Raw genomic sequence first — 12,172 nt, 5'->3', positions numbered from 1 at the left:
GTACTTATTAGCTGCTGTATGTCCTGCGGGAAGTGGTGTATTCTCTCCAGTCTGACACATTGCTATCTGCTGCCACCTCTGTCCATGTTAGGAACTGTGCAGAGCAGTAGCAAATCCCCATAGAAACCTCTCCTGCTCTCCAGACTGGAAAGAATACACAGGACATACAGAAGCTGATAAGTACTGGAAGACTTAAAATGTATTAATATAAGTAAAATACAAATCTCTGACACTTTCTTGCACCAGTTGATTTGAAAGATTTTTTTTTTTTTTTTTGTGAACTATCCTTTTAACACAGCTTTAAGTCAGTCGCCACTAGGTTGCGCTAAAGTTCTTATTGCATGTGGATGTTTCATTAGGAGCTGTATATAAACCTATATGCAGAGAGCTCCCCCTGTTGGTGGCTGCAGGTGGAGAGAATTGTAGCAGTATTATGTAACCCTGTGTCATGGAGAGAATCCCTGTTGTTCAGTAGTTTATTGCCCCAGTTAGTGTTGAGTATGTTATGTTTAGTGTTTTTTCCCCCAGTTACAATTTATAGGACACCTTGAATTTTTGTCGCCAACTATTAATCTTAAACTAAGTGTTTGTGTCTTGGCAGGATGGCACTGTCACATGAATGTTTATCGCCTGCTAATAGTTATAGTGACTAGGACACGTTTAACAGAACTAATGTGTTTTGCATTTTAATTTTTCTTAAAGGGAACAAATCAGCACTATTGCGCTGATATGGTTCCCAGCTGCACAGTATAGAGCTACTGTACTGCTCCCTGAGGCTACCAGCTGCATCTGCGGTAGTAGTTTTACATCGGGGAAAATGTAGTTTTATTCTGGTGTTAGTGGCCTCTCTGACTGTCAATCATCCCTGCACTATACACTGACAGACAGAGAGCCATGACTAGTCACGGGCAGCTCTCCACCCAGATGACTAGTTGCCGCTCCTCTCATGGCTTCACGCAGCGCAAAGAAACTACTTTTTCCCCCATGTAAAGCTACCACCGCAGACATAGCTGGTATCCTCGGGGAACCATATGAGTAGCTGGGAACCATATCAGCACAATCATGCTGATTGGTTTCTTTTAAAGGGGAAGTTCTCTTTTAAAAATTAGTTTTGCCTTCCCCAGCCTCAAGAGCTGATCTAAAGTGTTAAAGTGTCACTCTTGTTTAAAAAAAATTTTCAGAAATCAATAGTCCATGCGATTTTAAGAAACTTTGTATTTGGGTTTATTAGCCGAAAAATGCATTTTTATCATGAAAAAGCAGTTTGAAGCTCTCCCCCCTGTCTTCATTGTTGTCTTATGGAGAGGGGAGGGGTGGAGGGAGATGAGGCACCAAAAAAGGACAACAAAGAGTTAATTTACAGGTACATCACGAGGCTATCTCCTCTGAATTCAGCACTGACCTCTCTGACCTCTGAAAACTGGCTTTCACACAGCTCCCACTGTGTAATCCTTTGTTCTCTGCTCTCTGTTGGTGACTAATCTCCCTCCTTGCTCCTCCCCTCTCCATAGGTTACACAGGACTTGACCAATGTAAAAGATTTCTAAGAAAGAACACCTAAGTAGTGCGGTGTGATACCTCTGCTGAAATTCAGCACCTTCATGTATTAGGGGAGAGTAAGGAGGCCACATACACATAAGATGCTTGGCCGATCCTGTCAAAATTGGTAGGTTCCAATGACACAAACGCTGGATGTCCGTTTGACAGAGCTAAAAAAAAAAAACGACAGTGACACTTTAAAACTGAATTTAAAGGGGTAATCCAAGATTAGAAAAAAAAACAGCTTCTTTCTGTATTATTACACAATTCAGCTTCATGTAATTTAATGGGATTGAACAGCAAAATTCACATCCAAAAGGACAGGACAGTTTTGTTTCTGGAAGTAAACGGCTTTCGAAGCCTGGATAAACCCTTTAAAGGGTTTTTCTGGTCAGAAGATACCTATAGTTTAGACAAAATTCCTCTAAACCCTCCAACTGTCTAAAGCAGGAATGGGGAACCTTCGGCCCTCTAGCTGTTGCAAAGCTACAATTCCCATCATGCCTGGACAGCCGAAGTTTTGGCATGATGGGAATTGTAGTTTTACAACAGCGGGAGGGCCAAAGGTTCCCCATCCCTGGTCTAAAGTATGTGGTGTCCTGCAAAGAGCATGTCTCACTCTAGAGGACCCAGCACATCTGAGCATTATAAAGACAGCATATTCATTTCAATAGGATTCTGTAATACTTTGTTCCTCCTGTGGAGGCACTGTAGGGAAACCAAACACTTTTTGCTGGTTTCCTCTACAGATTATAGCTGATCGTGCACCAAAGAATAAGGAGGGTGATTAGTAGTATTTGATGTAGTGGAAAAACTACAATAATTGATTTAAAGGGACATTCCAGCCACAGACATGTCTGATAGGTGGGGCCACAGACATGTCTGATAGTGATCTCTCCCTTCCCCCACTCTTCCCGACAGCTGATACAAGTACATTACGTGGGAGGGATGACAGGGAATATAGCAGAGACATTATTGTATATCTATGAGGTTAGCATGATGATACAGACATGTATCACACTACTACCCACCTAGTGTACCGTTACATCTTATACACTCCTATGAGTAATATTCCTGCCCACTCTATGCCAGCTCTGTGCTAGTCTCAGTAGCTGCCTCTAGTGAGCTCTCCGCCATGGCATTTACGCATCACTGTAAAACCTTAATCCTAATATTTAAAGATTCTGTAATGACAGGGATTGTTCCACATGTCCAATGTGGTCCAATGTGGTACCAATATTCAAGGAAGGGTAAAAAGTGATCCTGGAAACTATAGGCCTGTAAGTCTAACATCTATAGTCGGTAAAGTATTTGAGGGGTTTGTAAGAGATGCTATACTGGAGTATAATATATAAGAGATGCTATACTGGAGTATCTTAATGAAAATAATCTTATAACGCAGTACCAGCATGGATTTATGAGGGATCGATCCTGTCAGACTAATCTGATCGGCTTCTATGAGGAGGTCAGTTATAGACTGGACCTGGGGGAGGCTGTGGATGTTGTGTATCTGAAACTTTTTAAAGCCATTTGATACTGTGTCGCATGAAAGGTTGGTCTATATAATGAGGATGCTGGGAATAGGGGAAAACATATGCAAATGGGTAAGTACAGTGATGTAGCTTCTGCGGTCGCCGCGGCGACCGGGCCCGCCACGAAGGGGGGCCCGCGAGGCCCTCCCGATCAATCACTCTTGTGACCGCAAGCATTGTTTTGCTTGCGGTCACAAGAGTCCGGCTCTATCTTCCCCCGGCTGATGCGCGGCTGCCGGGGGTGTCGTGTCTTATCCCCGGCAGCGTGCGCATCCCAGAGCTCCCTGCACGCCTTGGGCCCCGACTTCCGGTTCCAGCGCGCAGGGAGCTCTGGGATGCGCACGCTGCCGGGAATAAGACGCGACACCCCCGTCAGCAGCGGACAGACCAGGAGGAGTAAGGATCAACGTGGGAGCGCGTTGTCAGGTGAGTTAAGTTTTGTTTTTTTGTTTTTTTTTCTATCAGCCTGCAGGGTGGGGGGAAAGAGGGGGGCATCTATGAGAGTGGGGGGGAAAGAGGAGGGCATCTATGAGGGTGGGGGGAATGAGGGGGGCATCTATGAGAGTGGGGGGAAAGAGGGGGCATCTATGAGGGTGGGGGGAAAGAGGGGGGCATCTATGGGGGGGGCATCTATGAGGGTGGGGGGAAAGAGGTGGGCATCTATGAGGGGGGCATCTATGAGGGTGGGGGAAAGGAGGGGGCATCTATGAGGGTGGGGGGAGAGGGGGGCATCTATGAGGGTGGGGAAAAGAGGGAGCATCTATGAGGGTGGGGGGAAAGAGGGGGGCATCTATGAGGGTGGGGGGAAGGAGGGGGGCATCTATGAGGGTGGGGGGAAGGAGGGGGCATCTATGAAGGAGGGGGGCATCTATGAGGGTGAGGGAAAAGAGGGGGGCATCTATGAGGGTTGGGGGAAAGGGGGGCATCTATGAGGGTGTGGGGAGAAGAGGGAGGACATCTATGAGGTTGGGGGGAAAGAGGGGGGCATCTATGAGGGTGGGGGGGAAAGAGGGGGGCATCTATGAGGGTGGGGGAAAAGAGGGGGGCATCTATGAGGGTGGGGGGGAAAGAGGGGGGCATCTATGAGGGTGGGGGGAAGGAGTGGGCATCTATGAAGGAGGGGGGCATCTATGAGGGTGGGGGGAAAGAGGGGGGCATCTATGAGGGTGGGGGAAAGGGGGGCATCTATGAGGGTGGGGGGGAAGAGGGAGGACATCTATGAGGGTGGGGGGAAAGAGGGGGGCATCTATGAGGGTGGGGGGAAAGAGGGGGGGCATCTATGAGGGTGGGGGGAAAGAGGGGGGGCATCTATGAGGGTGGGGGGAAAGAGGAGCCATCTATGAGGGTGGGGGGGGGGAAGAGGGGCCATCTATGAGGGTGGGGGGGGGGAAGAGGGGCCATCTATGAGGGTGGGAGGGGGGAAGAGGGGGGGCATCTATGAGGGTGGGGGGAAAGAGGGGGGCATCTATGAGGGTGGGGGGGGAAGAGGGAGGACATCTATGAGGTTGGGGGGAAAGAGGGGGGCATCTATGAGGGTGGGGGGAAAGAGGAGCCATCTATGAGGGTGGGGGGGGGGAAAGAGGGGCCATCTATGAGGGTGGGAGGGGGGAAGAGGGGGGGCATCTATGAGGGTGGGGGGAAAGAGGGGGACATCTATGAGGGTGGGGGGAAAGAGGGACCATCTATAAGGGAGGGGGAAAGAGGGACCATCTATAAGGGAGGGTGGGGGGAGAGGGGGCCATCTATAAGGGAGGATGGGGGAGAGGGGGCCATCTATAAGGGAGGGTGGGGGGAGAGGGGGCCATCTATAAGGGAGGGTGGGGGGAGAGGGGGCCATCTATAAGGGAGGATGGGGGAGAGGGGGCCATCTATAAGGGAGGGTGGGGGGGAGAGGGGGCCATCTATAAGGGAGGGTGGGAGGAGAGGGGGCCATCTATAAGGGAGGGTGGGGGGAGAGGGGGCCATCTATAAGGGAGGGGGTAGAGGGGGCCATCTATATGGAGGGGGGAGAGGAGGCCATCTATAAGGGAGGGTGGGGGGAGAGGGGGCCATCTATAAGGAGGGCAACATGGGGGGAGAGGGGCCATCAATTTGGGGGGGCAACATAGGGGGAGAGGGAATACACAGAGGGGGGCATATATTATTAGGGGGTCACAGAGTCAGGGCTACCCACTAAATGAGGGTGTAAAGGGGCCAATACAGATGTGCAGTGTGTATAGAGATGAGGATGGTGCCAGTGTGAGGAGCCTAATATGTCTGTCTGGCAGATTCTGTGGATTTGTGGCTCGGAGAAGTTCTCATAATGGCCCAGGGCGGATGGAGAAGATGAAAAGGGAAGAACTCCGATCAGAAAAGACGTCTCCTGTGAGTCACCTGATATAACTGCACTGTAATGTATATGGTGTATAGAACCTGTGTAGAGCTGGGGCCACCTCTATATGACTGGGTGAGGTGATTTAGTATACTGGATTTGGTCAGTAACAATATGGTGGTGATGGTAGTGGTTGTGGTGTGGCAGTAATGTTTCCTTCCTATATACTCAGGGCCGATTCTGGGGTTTCTGCCGCCTGAGGCAAACCTCAGGCGGCCGCCCCCTGACAACCCCCTCCGGCCCTGTATATACTGGTATTACTGGTAATATTGGTCTCAGTATACAGGATTTGGTCGGTAACAGTATGGGGGTAATATGTACGGTGATAATACTTTCTCTTCCAATATGCTGGTGTTATTGGTAATATCTGTCTTGGTGTGTGTGTATGTGTATATATATATATATATATATATATATATATATACACCAATAGCATCACTTGGTTGTGAAAGGAGGGGGGGGGCAAGTTGGCCTCTCGCACCAGGGCCCAGGAGACATTAGCTACGCCCCTGGGTAAGTAACTTGTTGAGTGATAGGAAACAGAGGGTGGTCATTGATGGAACATACTCAGATTGGGTCATAGTTACTAATGGGGTACTGCAGGGTTTAGGATTAGGTTCACTTCTTTTTAATATGTTTATTAATGATCTTGTAGAGGGGCTACAGAGTAGAGTCTCCATATTTGGAGATGACACTAAACTGGGTAGAGTAATCAGCACAGAGGAGGATAATATCATATTACAGAGGGATTTGGAGAAGCTAGAGGCTTGGGCGGAGAAATGGCAAATGACGTTTAATGAGGATAAATGTAAGGTTCTGCATTTGGGCCATAGAAATAATAAGTACAGTTATGTGCTAAATAATAAAACACTAAGTAAAACTGCTTCCGAAAAGGACCTGGGGGTATAGGTGGACAGTAAACTGAACTTTAGTAATCAGTGACAGGCAGCAGCTGCCAAGGCTAATAGAATAATGGGATGCATCAAAAGAGGCATAGATGCTAAGGGTATAAACCCACACACCGTATACGTATCTTATTTACTGCTGTGATACGCATCAAATACTCATCAAATACGCAGCAGATTAGATCTAAATAACTGAACACAGCATCAAATCTAAACCATCAAATCTGCTGCGTATTTGTTGCATATCTGCTGCGTATACGGTGTGGGGGTTTGTACCCTAAAGATGAGAACATAGGGGGAGATTCATCAAACATGGTGTAAAGTGAAACTAGCAACCAATCAGATTCCACCTTTCATTCCTCACAGACTCTTTGGAAAATGAAAGGTGGAATCTGATTGGTTGCTAGGGGCAACTGAGCCAGTTTCACTTTACACCATGTTTGATAAATCTCCCCCATAGTTTTGCCTCTTTATAAATCACTGGTCAGACCACATATGGAATACTATGTACAGCATCGGGCAACGGTATATAAGAAGGACACGGGTGCAGAGGAGGGCCAATGGGTGGGTTACAGTACCAGGACAGGTTATCAAGCTTGGGGTTATTTACGCTAGAAAAAAGACGTCTTAGGGGCGATGTGATTACAATGTACATATATATGAATGGACAGTACAGAGATCTTTGAAGTGATCTTTTTACTCCTAGGTCTGTAACCATAACAAGGGGGCATCCTCTACGTCTAGAGGAAAGAAGATTTCATCATCAGCATCGACGCGGGTTCTTTACTGTAACAGCAGTGAGACTATGGAACTCTCTGCCACATGATGGCTAATTCATAAGTTCATGGAAGGCATTGATGCTTTTCTTGAAAAATATAATATTACAAGTTATGGGCACTAGATTTCATGTGATAGAACGCTGACCCAGGGATTATTCTGATTGCCATATTGGAGTCGGGAAGGAGTTTTCTCCCTGTGATGGGGCAATGGTCATCTGCCTCATAGGGGGTTTTGCCTTTCTCTGGATCAACACAGTAGGGTTTCTGTAGGTTGGACTTGATGGACTCTTGTCTTTTTTCAACCTTATTAACTATGTTACTATGCTGAGCTTACTGGAAGAAGAGGACAGGTGGGTAACAATTAACTGGGCGAGTGTCTTCTGGAGGAGGTAGAGTCAGTGAAAAAGTTATTAAGTCCTGTCTCTTAAGTCAGCACATTGCATGTGTACATTGAGACCTCCTCCTGTCACTTTGTTGTAGCTCCTGTACAGTGTGTCATGGCCACGGCCCACGGCTGAAATATAAACGATTAACAGGATTAGAAAAACAGCTCCACACCTGTCTGCAGGTTGTTTGTGGTATTACAACTTGGCCCCATTCACTTCTAGCAGCTGTTTTGCTAATCCTCCCGTTTTGTGTACACTGCTCACCAATCTGTCTCCATGGTAGGGACTACAAACTCAATGTGAGGTCAGATACTACAGTGTTAGGGATGTTCCATCCAGAAACATTTATCAGCTATTTCATTGCTAGGTGCTAAATGCTAGATAAGTGGGAGTCTGAACGTGGGCATCTGAGGACTGTCAGGGCATGATGGGAGGTGTAGTTTTGCAACAGCTGGAAAGTAACAGGTTGGGGAACACCGGACTGATGGCGCATTATATGACGTAAACTTTGTCATTACAGTTTGTTCTAGCAATGGGAAACTACCTGAACGATGGACAACCCAAGACTAACAGGACAACTGGATTCAAGATCAACTTTCTAACAGAGGTACTGTGTGTCTTATGCCACATCCTTATTCTTTATCTCACCTTTAGAGTGCACCTGTAAAGTTGTAATAAAAATGATTATAGTGCAGCACTGTAATCATTTTTCATATAACTTTACAGGTACACTTTAAATAAAAAGGACTTTGTGGTCCTCATATTAAAGTATTACAAGTGGGATATGGCAGGTGCTTGTTGGTTTCTATGGGACATTTTTTCAAAGTTCAAACAAACTGAACCATTAGTCATATCACAATAAGTGTAAAAATAATGCTTGCCAGGTCGCAGCACAAGGTAAGCGGCGGCCCTATTAGTGGTTTTGTATTCAAGGCCGAGGGATTTCTACTTACACCGAGTCCTGTCAGTCTGTGTGTCATGGTCACACATTTTGCCATACATTTCCTGACACATTTTATCTCTTTCCACAGCTCAACACCACTAAGACGGTCGATGGGAAGTTCACCTTTTTGCACATACTCGCCAAATCCCTCAGCCAGCATTTCCCCGAGCTGCTAAGCTTTGCCAAGGATCTCCCCACTGTGCCTCTCGCTGCCAAAGGTAGTGTGGTATTGTCAGTGTCTTCCTGAACCCACCACAGCTCCCTCTCATTAGTAACTGCATAAAACTATGAGTAAAGAGCTCCCCCTAGAGGTGGCTGTAGTCAGACAGAATTTTATCAGTTGTACATTTGTTGGGCTGCGTGGGGGAGGGGACATTGGGTTTTGGCCCCATGATTTCTGTGTACGCCCCTGCTGACGTCAGTGCTCTCTTTCTTTCTTGCGAGGTGACTTGCTGTTGTTATGAAACAGTCTCTTATCTTTGGCCTCTGGAGAATTATGCAGATAACAATATTACATGCGTATGTCATTGTAACATCCTAATATAAAAAGATAACAGAAGCGATAGAAAGTTTATAAAGTACCAGTACATAGGGTGATATACGGCCGGTACTGCAGTTATGACCGCAGAGTTCAGATGCAGGCCCATCCGTGCGCACCCACATCAGAACTCCCCACAGCACAATATGGAGTGTACAGATGGAGCCGCTCACTCCACAGTGTGCACTAACAGGGTTTTTTACGACCGCTATTGCCTGAATAGCAGCCGCAGAAAACTGACATGACAGTTGTTTGCGGCGCCGCTCCGGTCGGGATCCCATAAACAGCAATGCAACGTATATTCTCGTAATAATCACAGCCGTTGTACAACGGCTGTGATTTTATGAAAATATACATTGTGTGAACATAGCCTTAGACTGTATAACAGGATGGCTCTTTCCTGCTTATAGCACAAATAGCGATAATGTTACTTTCACTAACAGCCATGTTGGGTGTCTGACCAATAGCTAGTCTAATGTGCCATCTCTTTCTTCTCCAGTAAACCAGAGGTCACTTACTGCTGACCTCAGTGATCTACACGTGACTATCCAGGAGATTAAAAATGCCTGCAGCCGGATGACCAGCTCCCCGGAGGACAAGTTCCCCCTCACTATGAGTGTATCCATATACAAGTACTGAGATGTTGGGGGTGGGGGTGGTGCTGTTAGGGCCACATTGTGGGGAGCTTTTAAAGACTTAATTCGGTTATATTATTGTCAACATAATAGTGCCTTTAGTGTACATTGAAATGGTGAAAATCGGTTGTCTGAAATATAATAAGTTGACGTTTCAGGCCTAAAGCCCGAGGCTGCACTACTGAAGGGTTCTGGTAACACCTTTTCTCCTACTATCAGCTGCAGGGTTGTCATGGGGAGAACAGTGGATCCAGAGGCCAGACCTGGCTTCACCGCATTTCTAATGATCAGAACTGACAGATGATTATTTGACTCATCAAACAAGCCGCCATAATACACTGATTACATGGAGTTTTCAGAATATCTCAGTAGTGCAGCCTCAGGCTTAGGGCCTGTAACTTTCATTGAACATATCTCAGGCTAGAAGAAAGATATTAGAAAATGGTTTCCACTTATTTAATGTGTATTAAAGGGGTTGTCCGGCGATAAAAAATTATTCACAGAATAACACACATTACAAAGTTATACAACTTTGTAATGTATGTTATGTCTGTGAATGGCCCCCTTCCCCGTGTCCCACCACCCCCACCCGTGTACCCGGAAGTGTGGTGCGCTATACATTACCTGTCACGTGCCGACCACGGTCTCCGATCCTCAGCAGCGACGTCTTCTTCGGGCGGCCAGCGGATCTTCCCGAGTGCTGGCCGCCCTCTGCAGCGTCATCCGAAGCTCAGCCGCGATAGGCTGAGCATAACTGTGCTAAGCCAATCGCGGCTGAGCGGCTGATGACGCTGCAGAGGGCGGCCAGCACTCAAGAAGATCCGCTGGCCGCCCGAAGAAGACGTCACTGCTGAGGATCGGAGACCGTGGTCGGCACGTGACAGGTATGTATAGCGCACCACACTTCCGTGTACACGGGCGGGAGGAGGGGTGGGACACGGGGAAGGGGGCCATTCACAGACATAACATACATTACAAAGTTGTATAACTTTGTAATGTGTGTTATTCTGTGAATCATTTTTTATCGCCGGACAACCCCTTTAAGGGGCCTTTATATCTCCCTAAAGGTTTCCATCCAGTTAGTGAGATCCCACTCTTCTTACTTTCCTGTATTTGCTGTCAGGCTTCACTCTATCGCTACGAGGGTCACATAATAACATTGGGTCACACTCTCGTATGTTAAACATCCTTAACCCCGTTCCTCAGACATTCCTTGAGAACACGTTCCCCTGTATGCAGAGTCTGGACACGCTGCAGCATCGGGCCATGGAGGATTTCTTCAAAGTCTGCTCCTACTTTGGGGAGGACCCCAAGGGCTCCAGCACTGAGGCTTTCTTTGGGATATTTGCTGATTTTATCAACAAATTTGAGGTAAAATAGTACTGTCGACTTGTTATAGATTTCCTGTGGATAAAAAAGGGATACTCACCTCCCCCCTGCCTCTCCAATGCTACCACTGATCAGCACTTCCTGCTTCACATCTTCACTCCAGAAAATGCCCACTCAGCCAATCAGGATGCATGACTGTTGCTGCAATTAATTGGATATGCATCTGTGTGTCAAGGCCTTAAAGTGCTGATCAAATGTAGCATAAGAACGGCAACAGTGAGAGATCAGGCAGGTGAGTATTTTTAATTTTAAAAAACTTGTAAAAACTTTCTAGTGTCCGGCAACCAGCCTGAATACATGTTACCGGCACTGATACTTTGTTGCAAACCACCAGGACAGGAGAGAGGTTTGCATTGCTGATGTATTTAGCTCACCGAGAAATGTTTGCAGGAAAGTTTTCATACATTGACAGTAAGCAGAGATTTTGAAATTGGTGAATAATTCATGAAAATTTTCTATTAGGAAGTAGCAAATTTTTTTTTTATCCCTTTATCCAGAAAGCCTTTGGTGAGGTGCAGTCAGGTGATGCCCAGCTTCCTCCAGGGAACATGCCGATCTGGTGAGAACATGGCGCCAGGCAAGACAGAGACAATCCATGCTCTAGGCCCTCGTGTTGGACATCTGCAAAATGGCTGTTCTGGTATGACCCAACTGGAAGACAGAACTGGATGCAGCACAACAAGCTCTGCTACAACCTACTGTATGTCATGAACTTTATAGAGGGAGTTGAATGCAATCTACACTGTCCCCCCCCCCCCCCTCTCCCACCCCCTTATGTTACCGCAAGGCCTCCATATTGGGACTGTAAAGGACTATCACCCGATAAGCTGCACTGACTTTTGCCTCCACCTCCCGTCCAATAGTTTTAATTTGTTTACGCGCATTCGGCACTGCTAACCCCACAGATTCTAGATGAATACGTCAGCTCCCACCCCCTGAATATAGATATATATATGTTATAAATATATTGTGTAATTTTACACAGGAATTCTTCGATGCTTTCTGGTAAGCTGCAGACTTTAACTGCTGGAATAAAGAAATGCCTATTTATTACATTTCAACTCACGTTTTTGTCTTTTTTTTGTGTGTGTGTGGGGGGGGGGAGTTATAGCAAAGATCATGACACCATCTACAGGCAGTTGGTGTGTACTGCAA

The 12,172-nt window shown here is 46.8% G+C and overlaps 1 protein-coding gene across 2 annotated transcripts in view; it reads left to right on the top strand.

The window, feature by feature from the left end:
• The window catches only part of GRID2IP (Grid2 interacting protein), a 71,695-nt gene extending 59,617 nt beyond the window's left edge, over window positions 1-12,078 (top strand). For both annotated transcript variants that reach the window (XM_069983994.1, XM_069983993.1), the window contains exons 18-22: window positions 8,033-8,119; window positions 8,544-8,673; window positions 9,493-9,611; window positions 10,835-10,999; window positions 11,515-12,078. In XM_069983994.1, the coding sequence (XP_069840095.1) occupies window positions 8,033-8,119; window positions 8,544-8,673; window positions 9,493-9,611; window positions 10,835-10,999; window positions 11,515-11,580 (567 nt within the window). In that variant the 3' untranslated portion in view covers window positions 11,581-12,078. The remainder of the gene's footprint in view (window positions 1-8,032; window positions 8,120-8,543; window positions 8,674-9,492; window positions 9,612-10,834; window positions 11,000-11,514) is intronic.
• The last annotated feature ends 94 nt before the right edge of the window (window positions 12,079-12,172 follow it).

The sequence above is a fragment of the Dendropsophus ebraccatus genome, chromosome 9 (assembly GCF_027789765.1).
Source record: "Dendropsophus ebraccatus isolate aDenEbr1 chromosome 9, aDenEbr1.pat, whole genome shotgun sequence".
In the NCBI taxonomy this organism is placed as follows: domain Eukaryota; kingdom Metazoa; phylum Chordata; class Amphibia; order Anura; family Hylidae; genus Dendropsophus; species Dendropsophus ebraccatus.
Note: the sequence above shows the minus strand (reverse complement) of the source record. Positions and strands in the feature narration are given on the sequence as shown.